This window comes from Chiloscyllium punctatum, chromosome 3 (genome assembly GCF_047496795.1).
Source record: "Chiloscyllium punctatum isolate Juve2018m chromosome 3, sChiPun1.3, whole genome shotgun sequence".
Lineage (NCBI taxonomy): Eukaryota > Metazoa > Chordata > Chondrichthyes > Orectolobiformes > Hemiscylliidae > Chiloscyllium > Chiloscyllium punctatum.
In genome coordinates this window covers 10,456,632-10,481,643 of record NC_092741.1, presented here as the reverse complement: position 1 = coordinate 10,481,643, position 25,012 = coordinate 10,456,632, and the positions used below count along the sequence as shown (strand labels likewise).

The 25,012-nt window shown below is 44.2% G+C and overlaps 1 protein-coding gene across 1 annotated transcript in view; it reads left to right on the top strand.

Annotated features, from left to right (window-relative positions):
* The window catches only part of LOC140453925 (dynein axonemal heavy chain 6-like), a 754,975-nt gene that overhangs the window by 20,629 nt on the left and 709,334 nt on the right, over positions 1–25,012 (top strand). Inside the window, exons 4-6 of the mRNA XM_072548780.1 lie at positions 10,670–10,856; positions 14,253–14,332; positions 22,180–22,351. Coding sequence (XP_072404881.1) covers positions 10,670–10,856; positions 14,253–14,332; positions 22,180–22,351 — 439 coding nt within the window. The remainder of the gene's footprint in view (positions 1–10,669; positions 10,857–14,252; positions 14,333–22,179; positions 22,352–25,012) is intronic.

Below are 25,012 nucleotides of genomic sequence, written 5' to 3'. Positions count from 1 at the left end.
TGAGATAACAAGAATCCAGAGAAAGTATATTCCTGTCAGGGTGAAAGGGAAGGCTGGTATGTACAGGGAATGCTGGATGACTAAAGAAATTGAGGATTTGGTTAAGAAAAAGAAGGAAGCATAGGTCAGGTATAGACAGGATAGATCGAGTGAATCCTTAGAAGAGTAGAAAGAAAGTAGGAGTATACTTAAGAGGGAAATCAGGAGGGCAAAATGGGGACATGAGAAAGCTTTGGCAATAGAATTAAGGAGAATCCAAAGGGTTTTTACAAATATATTAAGGACAAAAGGATAGCTAAGGAGAGAATAGGGCCCCTCAAAAATCTGCAAGGCGGCCTTTGTGTGGAGCCACAGAAAATGGGGGAGATACTAAATGAATATTTTGCATCAATATTTACTGTGGAAAAGAATATGGAAGATATAGACTGTAGGGAAATAGATGGTGACATCTTGCAAAATGTCCAGATTACAGAGGAGGAAGTGCTGGATGTCTTGAAACTGGTAAAGGTGGATAAATCCCCAGGACCTGATCAGGTATACCCGAGAACTCTGTGGGAAGCTAGAGAAGTGATTGCTGGGGCTCCTGCTGAGATATTTGTATCATCGATGGTCACAGGTGAGGTGCCAGAAGACTGGAGGTTGGCAAACGTGGTGCTGCTGTTTAAGAAGGGTGGTAAGGACAAGTCAGGGAACTATTGACCGGTGAGCCTGACCTTGGTGGTGGGCAAGTTGTTGGAGGGAATCCTGAGGGACAGGAGGAACATGTATTTGGAAAGGCAAGGACTGATTAGGGATAGTCAACATGGCTTTGTGCGTGGGAAATCATGTCTTACCAACTTGATTGAGTTTTTTGATGAAGTAACAAAGAAGATTGATGAGGGCAGAGCAGGAGATGTGATCTATATGGGCTTCAGTAAGGCGTTCGACAAGGTTCCCCATGGGGGACTGATTAACAAGCTGAGATCTCATGGAATATAGGGAGAGCTAGCCATTTGGATACAGAACTGGCTCAAAGGTAGAAGATAGAGGGTGGTGGTGGAGGGTTGTTTTCAGACTGGAGGCCTGTGACCAGTGGAGTGCCACAAGGATCGGTGCTGGGTCCACTACTTTTTGTCATTTACATAAATGATTTGGATGCGAGCATAAGAGGTACAGTTAGTAAGTTTGCAGATGACACCAAAATTGGAGGTGTCGTGGACAGCAAAGAGGGCTACCTCAGATTACAACAGGATCTTGACCAGATGGGCCAATGGGCTGAGAAGTGGCAGATGGACTTTAATTCAGATAAATGCGAGGTGCTGCATTTTGGGAAAGCAAATCTTAGTAGGACTTATACACTTAATGGTAAGGTCCTAGGGAGTGTTGCTGAACAAAGAGATCTTGGAGTGCAGGTTCATAGCTCCTTGAAAGTGGAGTCACAGGTAGATAGGATAGTGAAGAAGGTGTTTGGTATGCTTTCCTTTATTGGTCAGAGTATTGAGTACAGGAGTTGGGAGGTTATGTTGTGGCTGTACAGGACATTGGTTAGGTCACTGTTGGAATATTGCGTGCAATTCTGGTCTCCTTCCTACCTGAAAGATGTTATGAAACTTGAAAGGGTTCAGAAAAGATTTACAAGGATGTTGCCAGGGTTGGAGAATTTGAGCTACAGGGAGAGGCTGAACAGGCTGGGGCTGTTTTCCCTGGAGCGTCAGAGGCTGAGGGGTGACCTTATAGAGGTTTACAAAATTATGAGGGGCATGGATAGGTAAATGGGCAAAGTCTTTTCCCTGGGGTCGGGGAGTCCAGAACTAGAGGGCATAGGTTTAGGGTGAGAGAGAGAAGATATAAAAGAGACCTAAGGGGCAACCTTTTCACGCAGAGGGTGGTGCGTGTATGGAATGAGCTGCCAGAGGATGTGGTGGAGGCTGGTACAATTGCAACATTTAAGAGGCATTTGGATGGGTATATGAATAGGAAGGGTTTGGAGGGATATGGGCCAGGTGCTGGCAGGTGGGACTAGATTGGGTTGGGATATCTGGTCGGCATGGACTGGTTGGGCCGAAGGGTCTGTTTCCATGCTGTACATCTCTATGACTCTAGAAAAATACAAGTGATGGAGGAGTAATCAGAAAAGAAACAGGAATATGCTGACAGGCAGATAAATGCAAGAGGACAGTGACAATGGCAAGTGTGAAGGAGTGCAAGAGGGAGCAAGAAACAGAAGTGAGTCAGCAAAGAAATGGGGGCTAAAGGCAGGCGGGTGAATCGAAATGGTGATGGTCAATGACTCCAAAAAATATAAAAACACAGAATGTGTGCAAAATGGTTATACTGCTCCACCTGAAAAGTGATTTAATGAGGCACAATTGATTGTTTCAAAAGGTTCAGCCTGTTCAGGGTCATCAGTTTAAAGTAACAGGGCAGTAACCAACGTACCCAGCTCACACATTCAGTCTTGTCTCTCCTCTCTGGGGATCGATCAACATTCGGTATCATATCAGTTGTTAAAAAAACTTTATCGGAACTTTGGGTTTGTGGGCGGCACGGTGGCACAGTGGTTAGCACTGCTGCCTCACAGCGCCAGAGACCCGGGTTCAATTCCAGCCTTGGGTGTCTGTGTGGAGTTTGCACATTCTCCCTGTGTCTGCGTGGGTTTCCTCCGCGTGCCCTGGTTTCTTCCCACAGTCCAGAAATATGCAGGTTAGGTGAATTGGCCATGCTAAATTGCCTGTAGTGTTAGGTGAAGGGGTAAATGTAGGGGAATGGGTCTGGGTGGGTTGCGCTTCAGTGGGTCGGTGTGGACTTGTGCCGAAGGGCCTGTTTCCACACTGTCAGTAATCTAATAGAGTAAAGTAAGGAGTGATATTACACCTCTACAGATAATTGGTCAGACCACATTTGGAATACTGTGGTCACTTCTGGTACCTTAATTAAGAAAGGAGAGTGCAAACAAGCTTTACTTGAATGACACCAGGAATGAGAGATTTTAGATGCAAGGGATGATTGGAGAAATAGGACTTAATCTGCTCTGCTCCAATGAGAATAAGAGATGATGTCATTGAGATAATGAAAATTATGAGCAATTTTGACAGGATACGGAAGGATAATCTGTTTCCACTAGTTGGTATGTCAGTAACAAGGGCCCACAATTTCAAGACTGTCAGTAAGAGAGCTCGGAGTGAAATGAGGAGAAACCGAACTCAGGGAGTTGTTCGGATTTGGAAAGTGCTGCCAGGGAGAGTGGTGGAGGGGCATTCCATACAAGGTTTCAAAAGAGAGCTGCATACGTATTAAAGTGATAACTTTAGAGGGTTACAGGGATAGGCTGGAGAGTGGGTCACTCTTTTGGGAGCAGGTACAGGATCAGTGGGTGGAATAGTCTCATTCCGTACTGTAAAACTCTCCGATTCTATATCGGCCTCTACATAATCTCGGTAGCCTCAGGTTATTTAACATTCACACACTTTGTTTGAAGAAAGCCCAATGGCAGTTTAAGTGGATCATTACTCCCTGAGCTCTGCTTTGAAGAGCTGCAGAAATGCCACAAAAGGCCAATGTTGTCAGTCTCTCTCCTTCAACCTCTGGGTCAACATTAAACTCTACTTTAATCCCCAAGCCTTTGATGTTTCCTCTCAGACATTTTAGTGCCTTTTATTGTAAACCTGCCAGGATTAGTGTGTTTATTCCTTATCAAAGCCACTTTCCAAAAGCTTCAGCATCTTTCTTTTCCTCACTTGATGAATTCCAGGATTGATGTCAGCTCTTGTCCTGAAAATAAAACTCTACCATTTCTGCTTGACTTACACCAAGGATTATTTCTTCATAGTGTGTTTTTTGTCTAATACACTCTCCTGCTCTGAGGCTACAACAGACACAAGATACAATTTGACTGGTGCAAGATTAGAATTTGATGAACTATTAGTTGAAAGGCCTGGGAGTCGATTTGTGTTAAAAGGCAGCCTCAGTCAACTAGAAATATAATTTCTGATACCTAGTTTACTGGCAATTAATCTTTTAGTTCTATGTTACACCTCACTGGGATAGTGTACTGGAAATCAAAGCCCTGCTCTTTCTGGAGTCAAATAAAAGCTAAATATCTTCAAAAATTGGCTCATTGGTTAGCACTGCTGCCTCACAATGCCAGGGACCTGGGTTCAATCCCCACGTCGGGCAACTGTCTATGTGGAGTTTGCACATTCTGCCCTTGTCTGCGTGGGTTTCCTCCGGGTGCTCCTGTTTCCTCCCACAGTCCGAAGATGTGAAGGTCAGGTGAATTGACTATGCTAAATTGCCTGTAGTGTTAGGTGCATTAGTCAGAGGGAAATGGGTCTGAATGGGTTACTCTTCGAAGGGTCAGTGTGGACACGTTGGGCTGAAGGGCCTGTTTCCACACTGTAGGGAATCTAATCTAATGATTGAAAAAAAGTAAACAATTCATTGCTGTCAACATATAACTCAACTGTACCCATTAAACTCTATGTTACTATTTAACTGTATTCATTAAAACTCACCTCAACTTATGAAGGGGAATAAATTGACTGTCTGCAGGCTTGAGATTTTTTTCACTGCAGAACAAAAACAGCCTCTTCCCTTCCGGAATCCAATGCCTTCCGCCCCGAACATTCCTGACAGTCAATCATATAATTGTCGTTATTGGACTGGGGTGGACAAAGTTAAAAATCACACAACACCAGGTTATAGTCCAACAGGTTTATTTGGAAGCACTAGCTTTCAGAGTGCTGCCCCTTCATCAGGTGGTTGTATCACTGTAATCATTTGCTATGAATTCTGTGTCTTATGGTCCTGCTACACAACTACCTGATGAAGAAACAGTGCTTCCAAATAAACCTGTAGCATTATATCATGGTGTTGTGTGATTTTTAACTTTAGTCACTATTTCACCATCCAATTAGCTACTTGTTGCTGGCCAAATCTCCATTCATACACAGTCCCTTGGCTTCTGTTTGTATGCAGTAAGATTTCCCCCACTGCCAGAATGATAGATGTATATATAAAACTTTCACCAAGTGTCAGGTAACGTGTTTTCAAACAATGCAGCAATTCTTCAACAATCCTTGGTTTTTACACCACTCATTTTTCCATTTTGGTCCATAGTCAGCAACACTGAAAAATAAACATGTCTGTAGCAAAGAACCTAAAAAGAATGAATGTACAATACGAGGAGGGAACAAGCTCTTCAGATTGTCAATCAAATTGGTTCATGTGAACCTAGAACTGGAGAATGATGCCCCCAAGAAAGAGACCATTTATCCATTGAGTAGTGCTGATTGTTTGTAAGAGCTTTCCTCTTAGTCTCACTTTCTATAACCTTTTTTTGTTATCTTTTTAAGTGCATATTAATTTCCCTTTTAGAAGCTTGACTGGATGTGTGTTCCTTCCAGGAAATGTATTAAGTGTTAAAGGGTTCAGAAAAGATTTACAAGGATGTTGCCAAGGTTGGAGAGTTTGAGCTATAGGGAGAAGCTGAATAGGGTGGGCCTGTTTTCACTGGAGTGTCGGAGGCTGAGGGGTGACCTTATAGATGTTTATAAAAGCATAAGGAGAATTGATCGGGTGAATAGCCAAGATCTTTTCACCAGGATAGGGGAGTCCAAAGCTAGAAGGCATAGGTTTAAGATGAGAGGAAAAAGATTTAAAAGGGAACTGAGAGACAACTTTTTCATGCCGAGGATTGTGTGTGTAAGGAATGAGCTGACAGAGGATGTGGTGAAGACAAAAAAACTGCAGATGCTGGAATCCAAAGTAGACAGGCAGGAGGCTGGAAGAACACGGCGAACCAGGCAGCATCAGGAAGTGGAGAAGTTGATGTTTCAGATGTAACCCTTCTTCAGGACTGGGGGTGGGTGTGAGGGGATCTGCAGATAAAGGGGGTGGAGGGGCAGGGCGGTGAGGTGGGGATAGGTGAAGACAGGCAGAGAGGGTATAACCTGATTGGTCAGTGGGAAGAATGAATCTGTTAGGAGGTTGGGAGGAGTGGAATGGAAGGGGAGAGACTGGGAAGGGAGTTGGGGGATGGGAAAGGAAGGGTATTTGAAATTGGAGAACTCAATGTGGAGTCCTCCATGTTGGAGGCTGCTCAGGAAGAAGCTGAGATGTTGTTCCTCCAATTTGCGGTTTGGTTTGTTGTAGCAATGGAGGAGGCCAAGGATTGTCATGTCGGAAAGGGAGTGGGAAGGGGAATTAAAATGGGCGGTGATTGAGAGGTCCGGTTGGCCCCTGCGGGCCCAGCTGAGATGCTTAGTGAACCATTCCCTACGTTTACGTTCAGTCTCCCCGATGTAGAGAAGACCACACTGGGAGCACTTGATACAGTAAACTAGGTTGGAGGAGAGGCAGATGAACCTCTGTCTCACCTGGATGGACTGTTTGGAGCCCGGGATGGAGGTGAGGGGGTTGGTGAACCGGCAGACTTTGCATCTTTTCCAGTTGCAGGGGAAGGTACCTGGGGGTTCAGGGGTGTTGGTGGGGAGAGTGGTGCAAACCAAGGACTGTCGAAGGGAATGGTCCTTATGGAAGGCAGAGAGGGATGGGGAGGGGAAGATATTCTGGATGGTGGGGTCTGGTCGGAATTGGTAGAAGTGTTTAAGGATGATGCGTTGGATGTGGAGACTAGTGGGGTGGTAGGTGAGGACAGGAGGAATCTGTTTTTATTACATTTGAGAAGGTGATGGAGGCTGGTACAATTATAACATTTAAAAAAGATCTGGATGGGTATATGAATTGAGAGGGTTTTGAAGGATTTGGGCCAAATGCTGGCAAATGGGGCTAGATTAATTTAGGATATCTGGCCAGCATGGATGAGTTGGACCAAAGGGTCTGTTTCTGTGATATACATCTCTATAACTCTACGACTCTATGCTACATTCAAAAAAATCTGGGCAACTCCCTCTGGTTTTTTTGAATGAATCTAAAACTGTCCCTAATATTCCATAAAGTGGTTCATTGTATTTTTCACCCATTTGAAAATTGCTTTTGGTAATACTGCCAGAGCCACAATCAGCATCCTTTTGAATGACAGTTGATGTGGCAATGGTGCAACATTTACTTGAGCTACAGCGGTCCAAGCGACTTAGTTTTGGCAACCTATTGGAATGTATCTTTAAGATCATAGAGTCTGTACCCTGTACCTATCTTGAATCAACAAGGAAGGAATCAGATATTGAATGCAGGGGGAGGGGCACTGAACAACTGGATCCACTGTTATGGATTGGTTATCTGATTGGCTGATTTACATTGCAAAGTGATGTTAATAGCATGGGTTCAATTCCCATAATGGCTTCACTCCACATGAAAGTCCTGCCTTCTCAACTTCACCACTCGTCTGAGGTGCAGTGACCCTCAGTTTAAACTCAAATGTCTAATGAGCGAGCAGACTGTGGTGACCTTATCATGAGAAGTAGGAAAGGAGTAGGCCATTTGGCACCTGAAGCCTGCTCCACCATTTAATAGGATCATGGCTGATCCAACATTCCTCATGTCCACTTTCCTGCTCTTTCCCATAACCCTTGAATGCCAGACTGATCAAGCATCTTTCTATCTCAGCCTTAAATATCCACAAAGATTCTGTCCCCACAGCTCTCTGTGGCAAGAAGTACCAAGGATTCACAACCCTCTGAGAGAAGAAATTCCTCCTTATCTCAGTCTTAAATTGGTGTCCCCTTTATTCTGAGACTGTGCCTTCTGGTCCTAGATACTTTCATGAGGGGAAACATCGTCTCAGCATTGACCCTGTCATACTCTTAAGAATCCTATATAAGACCATAAGACACAGGAGCAGAAATTAGGTCATTCAGCCCATTGAGTCTGCTCCACCATTCAATCATTGCTGACATATTTCTCAACTCCATTCTCCCACTTTCTCCCTGTAACCCTTGATTCCCTTGATACTCAAGAACCTATCTATCTCTGTCTTAACTATACTCAATGACCTGGCCTCCACAGCCTTCTGTGGCAATGAATTCCATCGATTCACCACTCTCTGGCTGAAGGAATTTCTCCTTATTTCTTTTCTAAAAGGTCTTTACTCTGAGGCCCTGCCCTCAGGTCCTAGTCTCTCCTATAATGGAAACATCTTCCCAACATCCACTCTGTCCAGGCCATTCAGTATTCTGTATATTTCATTTGATCCCCCCCTCATCCTTCTAAACTCCATCGAGTATAAATCCAGAGTACTCAAATATTCCTCATAGGCTAAACTTTTCGTTCCTGGGAACCATTCTCGTGAACCTCCTCTGAACATGCTCCATGGCCAGTCCATCCTCCCTGTGATATGGGGCCCAAAACTGCACACAATACTCCAAATGTGGTCTGACCAGAGCCTTATAGAGCCTCAGAAGTACATCCCTGCTTTTATATTGAAGTCCTCTCAAAATAAATGCCAACATTGCATTTACCTTCCTAACAACTGACTCAATCTGCAAGGTTACCTTGAGAGAATCCTGGACTAGAACTCCCAAGTCTCTTTGCACTTCAGCCTTCTGAATTTTCTCTGCATTTAGAAAATAGTCCCTGCTTCTATTCTTCCTACCAAAATGCATGACCTCACACTTTCCCACGTTGTACTCCATCTGCCACTTCTTTTCCCACTCTCCTAACGTGTTCAAATCCTTCTGCAGCCTCCCCACCTCCTCAATGCTACCTGTCCCTCTACCTGTCTTTCAATCATCTAGCAAACATAGCCAGAATGCCCTCAGTTCCTTCATTTAGATCATTAATGTATAAAGCGGAAAGTTGTGGTCCCAACACTGAGCCTTGCTGAACACCACTTGTCACCGGCTGTCATCCTGAGAAGGTCCCTTTTATCCCCACTCACTGCTAGCTTCCATCTATGCTAGCACCTTGCCTCCAACACCATGGGCCCTTATCTTACCCAGCAGCCTCCTGTGCAGCATTTTGTCAAAGGCCTTCTTGAAGTTTAGGTAGATAACATCCATTGGCTCTCCTTGGTCTAACCTGCTTGTTACTTCCTCAAAGAATTCTAACAGATTTGTCAGGCATAATCTCCCCTTGATGGAACCATTCTGACTTTGCACTATTTTACCATACACTTCTATGTTCTCAGAAATCTCATCCTTCACAATGGATTCCAGGATCTCACCCACGACCGAGATTAGGGTAATGGGTCTTTAATTTTCCATTTTTCAATGAGATAATCTTTCCTTCTTCTAAACTCCAATGATTAGAGTTCAAATCAGTTTTGCTTTTGTTCATAAGTCAATCCCTCCATACCAGGGATCATCCTAGTGAACCTTCTCTGAACTGTCTCCAATGAAATGATAGCTTTCCTTAAATGAGGTGACCAAACTTGGTCACAGTGCTCTAGATGTGCAGTTGCAGTAAGACTTCCCTACTTTTATACTCCAACTCCCTCGAAATAGGAGCCAATATTCCATGAGCCTTCCTGATTACCTGCTGTACCTGTCTGCTAGCTTTCTGTGTTTGTGCACAAGTTCCCCCAAGACATTTGGTGGTGCAGCTTTCCCCATTTAAATAATACTATGTTCTTGATTCCAACTTCCAAAATGAACAACTTCACATTTTTCCACATTATACTCCATTTTCCAACTTCTTGCCCACACACTTAACTTATCAACACCTCTCTAAGATCTTTGTAACCCTCCCACTTGTCTAACCACCTATTTGTCTGTCGTCTGCAAATTTGGCTAGAGTATGTTGGCTTCCTTCCTCCAAGTCATTAAGACATACTGTAAACAGTTGTGGCCCTCGCACTGATTCCTATAGAACCCCAGTGGTCACAGGTCACCAACCTGAAAAAGAACCCCTTACTATCATTTGTTGTTTCCTGTCCAGTTCTTTATCCATGTCAATATACTACTTCCTACCCTTCCAAGTTTTCAGAAATCTCATCCATCACAATGGATTCCAGGATCTCACTCACAACTAAGGTTAGGGTAATCGGTCTGTAATTTTCCGTCTTTCAGTGAGATCACCTTTTCTAAGAGCATGGGCCCTTACATTATGACTTAGCCTTTTTGGGAGGGACCTTGTCAAACAGCTTCTTGAAGTCCAACACAACATTAGTTTCTCTCTGTCCACTCTGATTTAAAAAGTAATAAATTTGTCCAAAATGATTCCCTTTCATGAAACCGTGCTGACTCTGCTTGATTAGATTATGATTTTCCAAATGTTTTGCTGTTACCTCCTTCAGAGCTGGGCTGAGAGGTGGCAAATGGAGTTCAATGTGTAAAAGCGTGAGGTGATTCACTTTGGAAGGAGTAACAGGAATATAGAGTAATGGTAAGATTCTTGGGAGTGTAGATGAGCAGAGAGATTTTGGTGTCTATGTACATAAAAAGGCATGTGATGTGTTAGCTTTTATGGGTAGAGGGATTGAGTTTTGAAACCAAAGATCATGCTGCACATGTCTATGACTCTGAGTCTGTGATCCCTGTTTGTGGCACTCTGTGATGTATTCTCCGTGGGAATCAGGACATTGATCTTTGCACCAACCATGCTCCCATCTCTCACGTGTTGACAACAAGATGGGTTCAGTCAGTCTCTGGAGGCTGCCTCTGAACTGACTGTCTCTGCACTTGCTGTGCTATTAAGTTCAGTGGGAGGGTTCCCTCTGCAACTCAGATGCTGACTAATCTCCCTACATTTCCTCTTCCTAATGTCAGGTTTGTATTTGTTTTCATTCCTTTAGATACGAAGGACGAGTTGAACTCCCGGACAACCTGAAATCCTTATTCCGCCCAGTGGCAATGATGGTGCCTGATTACGAGCTAATTGCAGAAATCATGCTGTTTTCTGAGGGCTTTAAATCAGCCAAGTCCCTCTCAGGAAAGATTGTTAATGTATATCAGCTGGCCAGCAAGCAGTTATCCCAACAGGTAGGAACCAATCTTCACTTCTACCTGCTGAGAGGAACCTTGCAAAGATTATTGAAGTCGCAATTGGACTTGATCTGGACCCTAAAAAGGAATTTGTAGTAGTGAAATTGAGGAACTGACAATGTATACACACTTGATTACAGCTATTATTGCACAGCAATTAGATTAAATCTGTGATTTCCCTGAAAAGCTCTAGAAGATTTACACACTTCACGGTGTCTGAAAGCTGCACACACTCGACATGGCTGCTGGGGAAAAATAAGCACTCCCGCTGTTAGGCAGTACTGTGGGGGAGAAAAAAAGAGGAAAAAAAAAGAAAAGAAAAAACACAAAAAAGAAAAAAATGCAGGAGTGTCAAAGGCTCTGTTCACTCAGAGAGTTGGCTCTGAGGGAGCTAGATCAGTTTCAAGGACTCTCAACTTGAAAAAGGAAAAACTCTAGAATTCGGTCAATGACACCAACCGTCAGTTTATTGAAGGAGATGTTTGCAGCTCAGTCATTGAAACTCATTGAAACAGACAGAATGACCAAGTGATCTCAGAACCATCCTAGTTACAATTGCTGAAGCAGCCTGGCCTTGTTGGACTCAGCCATGTGCAGATTTTTGTTTCCTGGGAATGTCCCACTGCTCATCGCTGTTCAGTCACTCCTGCCTGATGTCTGCACCCATCACACGAGGGTATGATCCGACTTTCAAAGTGTAGTAGCCATCTGAGACTCAGGGAGTAGCTTACACTGTAAACAGATCATCAGGAGGATTTGGAAAAATAGGAAATAGGGGCAGAAGGAACCCATTCTACACGATCAGGGTCAGGAAGGAGAGATCCTATCCAGATTGAGAAGCAGCCCAAGTGAGTACATATGCTCGAGGAATTTGAAGCAATGTGGGAAACACAGCAGAAATTCACCCCAAGGAAGAAGAAATGTATTAAGGGGTGGATGAGGCAACCATGGCCAACAGGGGAAGTCAGGGACAGCATAAAAGTGAGAGAAAAAGACATTCAATGTGGTGAAGAATGGTGGGAAGCCAGAAGATTGGGAAGTCTTTAAAAAACAGTAGCAGACAACTCAAAAAACACTCAGCAGGGAGAAGATGAAATTGGAGAGTAAACTAGCTAGTAGTATAAAAGGAGATTGCAAGAGATTTTTTAGATAGGCAAGAGAGAATCAACCTTTGATTGCTGGAAAATGAGTCTGGAGAAGTAATAATCGGGAACAAAGAAATAGCAGAGGAACTGAATCGGTATTTTGCATCGGTTTTCACAGTGGAAGACACCAGCAACAGTTGAAGATGCCCTCCAACACATCTCATCCAATCCCGCCCCTCCTCCCTCAAACCCCACCCCTCCAATCGGAACAAGGACAGAACCCCCCCGGTCCTCAGCTTCCACTCTCCCAACCTTCGCATAAACCGCATCATCCACCGACATTTCCGCACCTCCAAATGGACCCCACCACCAGAGATATATTTCCCTCTCCACCTCTTTCCGTGACTACCTGGTCAGGTCCACACCCCCTATCAACCCACCCTCCCCTCCTGATACCCTCCCCTGCCACCGCAGGAATTGCAAAACCTGCGCCCACACCTCCTCCCTCACCTCTATCCAAGACCCTAAAGGAGCCTTCCACATCCATCAAAGTTTCACCTGCACACCCACCAATATCATTTATTGTATCTGTTTCCCCCGATGCTGTCTCCTCTACATTGAGGAGACTGGACACCTGATCGCAGAGCGCTTTAGGGAACATCTCTGGGACACCCGCACCAATCAACCACACCGCCCTGTGGCCCAACATTTCAACTCCCCCTCCCACTCTGCCGAGGACATGGAGGTCCTGGGCCTCCTCCACCACCGCTCCCTCACCACCAGACGCCTGGAGGAAGAACGTCTCATCTTCCGCCTCGGAACACTTCAACCCCAGGGCATCAATGTGGACTTCACTAGTTTCCTCATTTCCCCTCCCCCCATTGTACCCCAGTTCCTACCTTCCAGCTCAGCACCATCCTCATGGCCTGTCCCACCTGCCAATCTCTCTTCCCACCTATCTGCTCCACCCTCCTCTCTGACCTATCACCTCCATCCCCACCTCTATCCACCTACTGTACTCTTTGCTATCTTCTCCCTATACCTTCTCCTCAGCCCTCCCACACCCCCCATTTATCTCTCCACCCCAGAGGGTCCCTGCTTCCATTCCTGATGAAGGGCTTTTGCCTGAAATGTGATTTTCCTGTTCCTCTGATGCTGCCTGAACTGCTGTGCTTTTCCAGCACCACTCTTATCTAGACTGTGATCTCCAGCATCTGCAGTCCTCACTTTTGCCTAGAAGTTCAAGGCAGTTCAGGGGACAGAGTTGAGTGGCCATCACAAAGAAGAAAGTGCTAGGGAAGCTGAAAGGTCTGAAGGCAGATAAATCAGAGAGATCATTTGGACTACATTTCAATGTTCTGAAGGAGTTAGCTGAGGAGATTGTGGAGGCATTGGTGATGGTCTTTCAGGCATCACTGGAATTAGGGAGATTCATAGATTTGTAAATTCATACAACACAGAAAGGCCCTTCAGCCCATCAGGTCTGCACTGACATAATTACCATTAAAAACACAGGAATAGGGAGAAATTGGATGGATATGGGCAGACAGGTGGGAGTAGTTTAGTTTGGGAACATGGGTGAGTCAGACTGAAGGATGTGTTTCTGTGCTGTATGACTATGACTGTATGCTCAAATCTTCTTGCAATGAAGGCTAACATACCATTTAACCTCCTCACAGCATGCTGGACCTGTATGCTTGCTTTCAACACCCACTGTACAAACTCATGCAGGTCCCTTTGTACATCAATCTTTCTAAAACTATCATCATTTCATTGATACACTGCCATTCAGTTACTTGAATGCAGCTGGCCTTCTGTCTTTCAGGTACAGGTTATTGTCATCACATTTGAATCACAAGGGAGGGAGGACGAGGGTGAGGAAGAAACTCTATTCAGCGATTGTGTACTCAATTTACTTGTCAATGATTCTGTGTTGAATCACAACATTTTAGATATTTGCCTTTTGACACTGAGTGATTCAGCAGCAGTAAGTGAGACATATAAATGTGTGAACATCCTTTCCAAATGCACCCTGTGCACCACACCTCAGTGTCAATTAAGTTAACCCTTACTCTTTCAAACTCCAGTGGTTACAAGCATAGTCCGTCCGATATTTTATCATAAGATGGCCTGTCTGTTCAGGTATTAGTTTAGTAAACCCAGCCAGTGATGCTTAAATCTGACTGGAATATTTTTAAAATGCACTTGGGAAACAACGTAGGTTAATTTATTATGTTAAAAGTGCTATTGATTTATGGTTGTCTGAAGTTTCTCTCTCTGAACCCATCCTCTTTTCTTGTCTCAACAGGACCACTATGACTTTGGACTGAGGTCCATAAAGTCTGTGTTAGTGATGGCAGGACAGAGGAAGCGAGCAGCTGAGATTCAGTAAGTGCACCTACACAGAGCTATTTAGTGTCTCCCTAAGCTCGGGAGATCCCCATTTCAGGCAGAACCTTGATGTTGAAGCTCCCTGTTATTTTGAGCCTATGCCGCTCAGTTCCAGTTTCACCTACCAGTGAAAACAAGCTCTCTGATTCTACCAGATCCCAATAGGAGCATATCTCCCCAGCCAGGGGCAAAGACTCAGAAGGTAGCCAGGATTCAGACAAGTGGCAGTCTTTATTCAAGCAATGACCAGTCCATGTAGGGAGAGGGACAAAGATTCCCCCCTGAATCTGGCCTCAGCTTGAGAACCCTGTCATTCTCTTAATCTTTGGTTCGGATTGGAAGAGAGATCAATGATACACTCTAATTTTTAAGGTGATAAAAAGCACTTCTTTACATTTTGTGTTATAATAATCCTACAATGTGGTCAGTGTGACTTCCCCTTATTATATACATCCAATCTTGTGGATCACCTAATCAATGATGGGCAGTGCTATGGATAGCCCCAGGTTCCCAAGATCTCATGGTGTTTAACAGATGTTGTAATCTCCAGGCTTTGGGATCTTTCTATACGTCCTATTAATTCACATTCCAAAGTTACTGGTTATACTCCTTCAGACCTGTCCCAGACTTGCTTGTCTCTAAAGGACTGCTTGAATTCTGTTATTCATTGTTTTCCATATCTTATCTCGATCAAATTCTGTTAGTCCTCTTATATTTCCCACTGCCCCAATTGTATATACATTGAAAAATACAAAAGACAGTTGGTTCCAACTAACTGGTATAAGATTTGGAATTTTAATTTCTATGTAAAGTTATTTCTATGTAAAGTCACCCAGCTATACTTTTTAACGAATGAGTTGTAAACAATCTATTTTGTGTCTGGCATCTTTTTAGTGCGAAGGAAAGTGTTTCCTGAGACTAGTTTTCTTTTCACATCTATGTTTGAATGTTTTCCCCTAGTATTCCTATTGTATTTTGGCTGTAGTTGTGCATTTATAATTACCTTGAAATCTATTTCTGCGATTATCTGAAGAATTTTTAACTAGAAACTATTTCTTAATATTGTGAATAATTTCAAAGAAACAACTGATGACTACAAAATAACTTCAGCTGTTGTTTTCACAGCTGTACGATGTGTAAGGCTGACTGTCTTACGGATTTACACCCCTTGTTCCAACTGCTGCTGTTCACCTAATGGGACAGCATCTTTTCATTAATGAGGCTGGAAGCAATCACTTTTCATGGTTCAATGAACTTGTGTCTATCCTTAGACATCATCTTTCTGAACTGTCTCTGATGGCTGTCTGTGGGGGGCCTCCCATTCACCTTGGAGTAGCCTCTGTTCAAAGTATCTTTATGTTTCACTTAAATGCTGGAGCGGGTGTTTAATTCTGCTTACCCCTTGTTGGCCATTTTGTATCTTTCAAATATGGGCAACCCTTACAATCACCCCTCATCCTTCTGTATTCCAATGCATATAATTCAATCTCTCCTTAAAAGACAACCCTCCCAACTCCAGAATAAACCTAGTGAACCTCCTCTGCACCCCCTCCAGTGCCAGTATATCCTTTCTCAAGTAAGGAGACCAAAACAGCACACAGTACTCCAGATGCACCAGATGCAGGTGCAACATAACCTCCCTGCTTTTAAACTCCATCCCTTTAGCAATGAAAGACAAAATTCCATTTGCTGACGTAATTACCTGCTGCACCTGCAAGCCAACCTTTTGTGGTTCATGCACAAGGACACCCAGGTCCCTCTGCATGGCAGCAAGCTGTAATTGTTCACCATTTAAATAATAGTACGTTTTGCTGTTATTCCTACCAAATAAATGAGCTCACAATTATCAACATTGTGCTCCATCTACTTACTCTTGCCCACTCCCTTAACCTCTCTATATCCCTCTTCAGACTTTCAGTGTCCTCTGTGCACTTTGCTTTCCCACTCATTTTATTGTATGTCTGGTTCATTGAAGCCAATTCTTGCAAAGCTAGGCCATTCTTCCCCATGTGCCTGTGCCAGCCCTTTCCTGCTCATTCTCCCTCACCTTTAAGACTTATCCAGTTCTTTTTCAAAATGATGAGTGAATCTGCTTCTATTAGGTTAAATGATTTATGATAAATGAAAGTAGTTATGGTTGTGACAGCTGAATAACATCCTGTGGATGGTGACCTGGGATCACTGCCTAATCCTGCTGGCTGTTGATTGTATGGAATCTCAGATCTGAAGTGAAGCCTGTTATTGTGTATTGGTGAACGATGGTAACTATCTAGCAGTACCTTCAACAGCAGGAATGGGGATTGGGTGGAGCACTAGTTAGTGGGAGTGCTGCCGGCCAAAGAGACATCACAGTTATTATCTAATCCATGAGATGCAGTCAACAGATCTCAGCTAGGGAGTGCAAGTTACACAGCTAAATATAGCAACCCCAACTAAAGAGATTGATCTGTCAGCACACCATGGTTCTGAAAGCTGGCGTGATGAGAGTTTGATGAATTATATTAATGAACACTGTCTGGTAAACATGCTCTTTATTATCCTCAGTATCTGAAGCAGTGATATGGTGATTGTAACATTTTTGCTTTTAAGTATTCTGAGAACTCTGTTCCAGTTCCTGAGACACAGCATCAGTTGAAATACTGCGTACCACATCTCCTTGACTGACATTTGACAAGAGCACCCACAGTCCAACCATGAAAAGTGAAAAACATCTGGCAACTTAATAATCCACAACCCCCTCTGCCCATTTCACGATATTTTTTCCATTAACTGAGGATCATTTTGTTTGGTATCTTTCTCCCTCTTTCACATTATCTCCTGTAACTTTATTCACTCTGTTCAAAAGTTCACGTGGTACTTACCTCATCCTGTCTGTAGCTCTAAACTTCACGTGAGACTGTGCTTGGAAGAAACTGTAACCATACTGCTGTACTGTACACAGCTAATAATATAGACTGACCTTACTGTCATACTGTACCCAGCAAACACTATAGGCTGACCTTATTGTTATACTGTACACAGCAAACACTGTGCACTGATATTAGAGTCATAGAGGTATACAGCACGGAAACAGTCCCTTTGGTCCAACTCATTCATGCTGACCAGATATCCTAAATTAATCTAGTCCCATTTGCCAGCACCTGGCCCATATCCCTCTAAACCATTCCATTTCATAGATCCATCCAGATGCCTATAAATGTTGTAATTGTACCAGCCTCCATCACTTCCTGTGGCAACTCATTCCATACACATACCAACCTCTGCATGAAAAAAGTTGCCCCTCAGGTCCCTTTTAAATCTTTCCCCTCTCACTCTAAACCTATGCCCTCCAGTTCTGGACTCCCCGACCCCAGGGAAAAGACCATGTCTATTTATCCTATCCATGCCCCTCATAATTTTATAAACCTCTATAGGTCACCCCTCAGCCTCTGACCCTCCAGGGAAAACAGCCCCAGCCTGTTCAGCCTCTCCCTGTAGCTCAAATCATCCAACCTTGGCAACATCCTTGTAGATCTTTTCTGAACCTTTTCAAGTTTCAAAATGTCCTTCCTATAGCAGGGCGATCAGAATTGCACACAATGTTCCAAAATTGGCCTAACCAATGTCCTGTACAGCTGCAACATGACTACAATGACTCCCAACTCCTGTACTCAATACTCTGACCAATAAAGGAAAGCATACCAAATGCCTTCTTCACTGTCTTATCTACCTGCAACACCATTTTCAAGGAGCTATGAACCTGCACTCCAAGGTCTCTTTGTTCTGCGACAATCCCCAGGACCTGATCATTAAGTGTATAGGTCCTTCTAAGATTTGCTATCCCAAAATGCAGCATCTTGCATTTATCTGAATTAAACTCCATCTGCCACTCCTCGTCCATTAGCCCATCTGATCAATATCCCATTGTACTCTAAGGTAACCCTCTTCGCTGTCCACTACATCTCCAATTTTGGTGTCATCTGCAAACTTACTAATTATACCACCCACATTCACAACCAAATCATTTATATAAATGACAAAAAACAGTGGACCCAGCACCGATCCTTGTGGCATACCACTGGTCACAGGCCTCCAGTCTGAAAAACAACCCTCCACCACCACTCCCTGTCTTCCAACTTTGAGCCAGTTCTGTATCCAAGTGGCTAGCTCTCCCTGTATTCCATGAGATTTAACCTAGCTAACCAATCCATCGTGAGGAACCTTGTTGAATGCTTTACTGAAGTCCTTACAGATCATGTCCACTGCTCTGCCCTCATCAATCCTCTTTGTTACTTCTTCAAAAAACTCAATCAAGTTTGTGAGGCATGATTTCCCACGCACAAAGCCATGTTGACTATCCCTAATCAGTCCTTGCCTTTCCATATACTTGTAAATCCTGTTGCTTAAGATTCCCTCCAACCACCTTCCCACCACTGATGTCAGGCTCACCTATAGTTCCCTGGCTTTTCTTTATCACCTTTTTTAAAAAGTGGCACCACGTTAGCCAACTTCCAGCCTTCTGGCACCTCACCTGTGATTATCGATGATACAACTATCTCAGCAAGGGGGGCCCAGCAATCACTTCCCTCACTCCCCACAGGGTTCTAGGGTACATCCAATCAGGTTGCAGGGATTTATCCATCTTTGTGCATTTTAAGTATTATTGTGAGACTGTACTGTACACTGGTATTATTGTGAGACTGCATACTGACCTTGGACAATTTTCAAGTTTGCAGATGACACTAAACTTGGAAGGATTGTAAACTGGGAGGAGACAGTGTGGGACTCCAAAACAATATTGACAAGTTGGTGGAGTATGCAGATGATTAGCAGATGTGGGTCAATGTACAGAAGTGTGAGGTGATGTACTTTGACCAGAAGGACATTAAGAGACAATATAAAATAGAGGTGCAATTCTAAAGTGGGTGCATGAGCAAAGAGACCTGGGTATATATATGCACAGATCTTTAAGGGTGGTAGGACAGATAGAGAAAACAGTAAATAAAGCGCACAGAGTTTTCGGCTTTATTAACAGGGGTACAAAGTCAAGAGCAAGGAGGGGGATGTTGAACTTGTACAAGCCACTTGTTAGACCTTAGCTGGAGTATTGTGTACAAGTGTGGGTGCCACATCATAAGAAAGATGTCAACGCATTTGCGAGTGGACAGAAGTGAATTACGACAATGGTTCCTGGAATGGAGAAATGTCAGCTATGAGGATAAATTACAGACGTTGGGAGAGAAGAAGGCTGAGAGATCTGCTTTGAGGTTTTCAAAACCATGAGTGAGCTGGACAGAGAATGGAGGGTGAAGCTGTTTCCCCTTGTAAAAGTAACAAGAATGAGATGGCATAGATTTAACGTGACGTGCAAATGAAACAACGGTAATGTGAGGAAAATCTGTTTCACATTAGGGTATGGAATGCTTTGCCTGGGAATGTGGAGGCAGGTTCAATTGATGCATTCAAGAGAGCATTGGATGCTGACTTTGATAGAAATGGTGCACAGGGTTATGGGGAAAAGGCAGGGATTGCTTCATGTAAAAGAACAGGAAATTGATATGGCCTCCTGAAACACCACAATCATTTTGTTTATCTGTGAAACTGAAGCCAGCATGCACTGTCGCCTGACTTTACTGTTGGATTGTACTCAGCAAATACAGTACCCTGTCCTTTCTGAGATTGTACCCAGCTAATACTGTACCCTGACCTGACTGTTGGACTGTGGCCAGCAAATACTATCCATGGCCTTACCATGAGATTGTGAATACTAAATACAGCCCACTGATATTCCTGTGAGACTGCACCCAGTACATACAGCCCACTGATATTCCTGTGAGACTGCACCCAGTACATACAGCCCACTGATATTCCTGTGAGACTGCACCCAGTACATACAGCCCACTGATATTCCTGTGAGACTGCACCCAGTACATACAGCCCACTGATATTCCTGTGAGACTGCACCCAGTACATACAGCCCACTGATATTCCTGTGAGACTGCACCCAGTACATACAGCCCACTGATATTCCTGTGAGACTGCACCCAGTACATACAGCCCACTGATATTCCTGTGAGACTGCACCCAGTACATACAGCCCACTGATATTCCTGTGAGACTGCACCCAGTACATACAGCCCACTGATATTCCTGTGAGACTGCACCCAGTACATACAGCCCACTGATATTCCTGTGAGACTGCACCCAGTACATACAGCCCACTGATATTCCTGTGAGACTGCACCCAGTACATACAGCCCACTGATATTCCTGTGAGACTGCACCCAGTACATACAGCACACTGATATTCCTGTGAGACTGCACCCAGTACATACAGCCCACTGATATTCCTGTGAGACTGCACCCAGTACATACAGCACACTGATATTCCTGTGAGACTGCACCCAGTACATACAGCCCACTGATATTCCTGTGAGACTGCACCCAGTACATACAGCACACTGATATTCCTGTGAGACTGCACCCAGTACATACAGCACACTGATATTCCTGTGAGACTGCACCCAGTACATACAGCCCACTGATATTCCTGTGAGACTGCACCCAGTACATACAGCACACTGATATTCCTGTGAGACTGCACCCAGTACATACAGCCCACTGATATTCCTGTGAGACTGCACCCAGTACATACAGCACACTGATATTCCTGTGAGACTGCACCCAGTACATACAGCACACTGATATTCCTGTGAGACTGCACCCAGTACATACAGCACACTGATATTCCTGTGAGACTGCACCCAGTACATACAGCACACTGATATTCCTGTGAGACTGCACCCAGTACATACAGCACACTGATATTCCTGTGAGACTGCACCCAGTACATACAGCACACTGACATTCCTGTGAGACTGCACCCAGTACATACAGCCCACTGATATTCCTGTGAGACTGCACCCAGTACATACAGCCCACTGACATTCCTGTGAGACTGCACCCAGTACATACAGCCCACTGACATTCCTGTGAGACTGCACCCAGTACATACAGCCCACTGACATTCCTGTGAGACTGCACCCAGTACATACAGCCCACTGACATTCCTGTGAGACTGCACCCAGTACATACAGCCCACTGATATTCCTGTGAGACTGCACCCAGTACATACAGCCCACTGATATTCCTGTGAGACTGCACCCAGTACATACAGCACACTGATATTCCTGTGAGACTGCACCCAGTACATACAGCACACTGATATTCCTGTGAGACTGCACCCAGTACATACAGCACACTGATATTCCTGTGAGACTGCACCCAGTACATACAGCACACTGATATTCCTGTGAGACTGCACCCAGTACATACAGCACACTGATATTCCTGTGAGACTGCACCCAGTACATACAGCACACTGATCCTGCTATGACACTCTATCCTGCAGATACTGAACATTGTCCTTATTTTAAGCCAGTAGATACTCAGTCAATACTGAAAACTTTACTGCCTATGGGACACCGCAGGGCAGGATTCACTGATCTTCCAGTAGCACTATTCCCTACTGATATTATGTTGTGACCCTCTTCAAGACTTAACTAACTGGGAACATGGGACTGTACATGATTGATTCTGTGCCTTAACCTTTCTGTGCACCCACAACTACTGCAACTGTAATCTTTCTGTGTATCTGTATCCAAACCATGGCATTTGTGTGTGTTGAATCCACAGTATTGAAGGGGTTAATATGGTACTGAGGTAATTATACATATTTCTGTTTCTTGTAGGTCCTGTGAAAATCATCTCATTGTCACTTTCAGGGCTGTAATCACAGTAACACAGCTTCAATCTTCAGATTAACTTCGTTTCTAACACCATGTGTAAAAATACTTCCTTTGTAGAAATCCTGAGATGCCCATGAGCCAGATTGATGAATCACACATTCTCATCCACGCTCTGAAGGATGCGAATCTCCCCAAGTTCCTGGCTGAAGATGTCCCCTTGTTTGAAAGCATTCTAGATGATCTCTTCCCAGGACTGACTTCACCCAAAGGAGAAACTCTCTCACTGCAGGTAACGTAGGATCAGTAACCCCATCAGTCCTGGGGCTTCGCTTCAATCACACTGCCTGAAATTTCCACTTCACACACTTTAGAACCACAAAACCACAGTATTGTTACTTGGCTACAGTGTTCCTTTACCTGTCCTGAAGTAATTGACTCCCACTGGGGTTTGGAACATTCAAATTGTTCAGGCAAATAGCCACTTGCATGTAGAAAGAAAGTGCTGGAAAATCTCAGCAGGTCTGGCAGCATCTGTAAGGAGAGAAAAGATTCCAGCATCCGCAGTAATTTGCTTTTAGTCACTTGCATGTATTAAGATTGTGATTGTTGGTGCATTCTGTGTATCTGGATCTCTGCTGTCCTCCTCTCTCATTTCCTGCTAGATCTGAACCCATTCTGATGTAATGTCACCCTGACCTGCACTGTTACTGCTGTATTTCACCATAGATGCTTCCTCAGCTGCTGAGATTTTCTAGGTTTTATATCGACGTGGAAATATATCACCATTCCTTCACTGGGTCAAAATCCTGAAATCCCCTCCTGAAGGCCATCTACTTTCAGCCCATGGACTGTAGCAGTTCAAGGAGGAAACTCACCCGCACCTTCTTAAGGGGCAAGTAGGGATGGGCAATAAATGCTGGTCTTACCGACAATGTTCATGTACCATGATGTGTGAAATAGAAATCTCCATATCTCACCTCCACTCCATTCACCTTTTCTAATTTCCTGCATTCACTCACTTCCCTCCCCTCCTGCCACTGAATTCACCCTCGATCACCTCCAGTTCACTTTCCTCCTCTCCTTTTCCACTTTCTCTCCCTTCATCTCTAAATCTCTCCCTCCCCTCTCCTCCCCTCTAATCCTTTTCTCACCACTCCCCTCCTCTTCTACCCCTCATCCTTCCTCCCCTCCATTCACCTCCCTCCACTCCCCTCCTCTTCTATCCCCTCATCCTTCCTCCCCTCCATTCACCTCCCTCCACTCCCCTCCTCTTGTATCCCCTCATCCTTCCTCCCCTCCATTCACCTCCCTCCACTCCCCTCCTCTTGTATCCCCTCATCCTTCCTCCCCTCCATCCACCTCCCTCCACTCCCCTCCTCTTCTATCCCCTCATCCTCCCTTCCCTCCATTCACCTCTCCTCCTCAAGTGTTCCTAAAATTCAGAATAATTCCCCAGAGGGGCCAATATTCTGAACCATTCCCCAGTGTTGCTTTAACTACTGGTAAAGTTGTTCCAGTTTTATTAAACTCTGTAAGCATGTCCCAATTGTCCTGCATTATTATCTTAGAATGCAGGAATCCTCCTGTCATAACTCCCACATTCTATCTTCCAAACACTGTGTCTTAACTCACCTCAACACCTTCTCAGTCCTGACCTTGCTGAGTTACGTTGATTTCTGCTATAGCCATGTTTTGATTTTAAAATTCTTATCCTTGTTTTCCCCAGCCTTGCCTCTCCCTGTTTGAGTAATTTCCTGCAGGCCCATAACGGTCTAAGGTCTCTGTGTTCCTCTAATTCCAGCCTCTTGTATTTTGATTTTAATTATTCAAGCATTGGTGACTCTGATATTTCAACCATACACTTCTCCCTGCCACTACCCCATTTTCTTCTTTTTAAAATACTTTTTTTGTTTTAAAATGCCACCTGTTGACCAAGCTTAAGGAGATTCCAAAGGATTTTTACAAATATATTAAAGACAAAAGGTAACCAGGGAGAGAAGAGGGCCCCTCGAAGATCAGCAAGGCGACTTTTGTGTGGAACCACAGGAGATGGGGGAGATACTAAACGAGTATTTTGCCTCAGTGTTTACGATGGAAAAGGACATGACAGGTATAGAATGTCGGGAAATAAATAGTGATATCTTGAAAAATGTCCATATTACAGAGGAGGAAGTGCTGGATATCTTGAAATGCATAAAAGTGGATAAATCCCCAGGACCTGATCAGGTGTACCCAGGGAAGTGATTGCTGGGCCCCTTGCTGAGATATTTGTATCATTGATAATCACAGGTGAGGTGCCAGAAGACGGGAGGTGGGCTAACATGGTGCCACTGTTTAAGAAGGGTGGTAAGGACAAGCCAGGGAACTATAGACCAGTGGGCCTGATGTCGGTGATGGGCAAGTTGTTGGAGGGGATCCTGAGGGACAGGATGTACATGTATTTGGAAAGGCAAAGACTGATTAAGGATTGTCAACATGGCTTTGTGCGTGGGAAATCATGTCTCACAAACTTGATTGAGGTTTTAAAAAAGTAACAAGGAGGATTGATGAGGGCAGAGCAGTGGATGTGATCTATATGGACTTCTGTAAGGTGTTTGACAAGGCTCCCCATAGGAGATTGGTTAGCAAGGTTAGATCTCATGGAATACAAGGAGAACTAGCCATCTGGCTACAGAACTGGCTCAAAGGTAGAAGACAGAGGGTGGTGGTAGAGGGTTGTTTTTCAGACTGGAGGCCTGTGACCAGTGCCACAAGGATTGGTGCTGGGTCCACTATTTTTTGTCATTTATATAAATAATTTGGATGTGAGCATAACAGGTATAGTTAGTAAGTTTGCAGATGACACCAAAATTGGAGGTGTACTGGACAGCAAAGAAGGTTACCTCAGATTACAACAGGATCTTGATCAGATGGGCCAATGGGCTGAGAAATGGCAGATGGAGTTTAATTT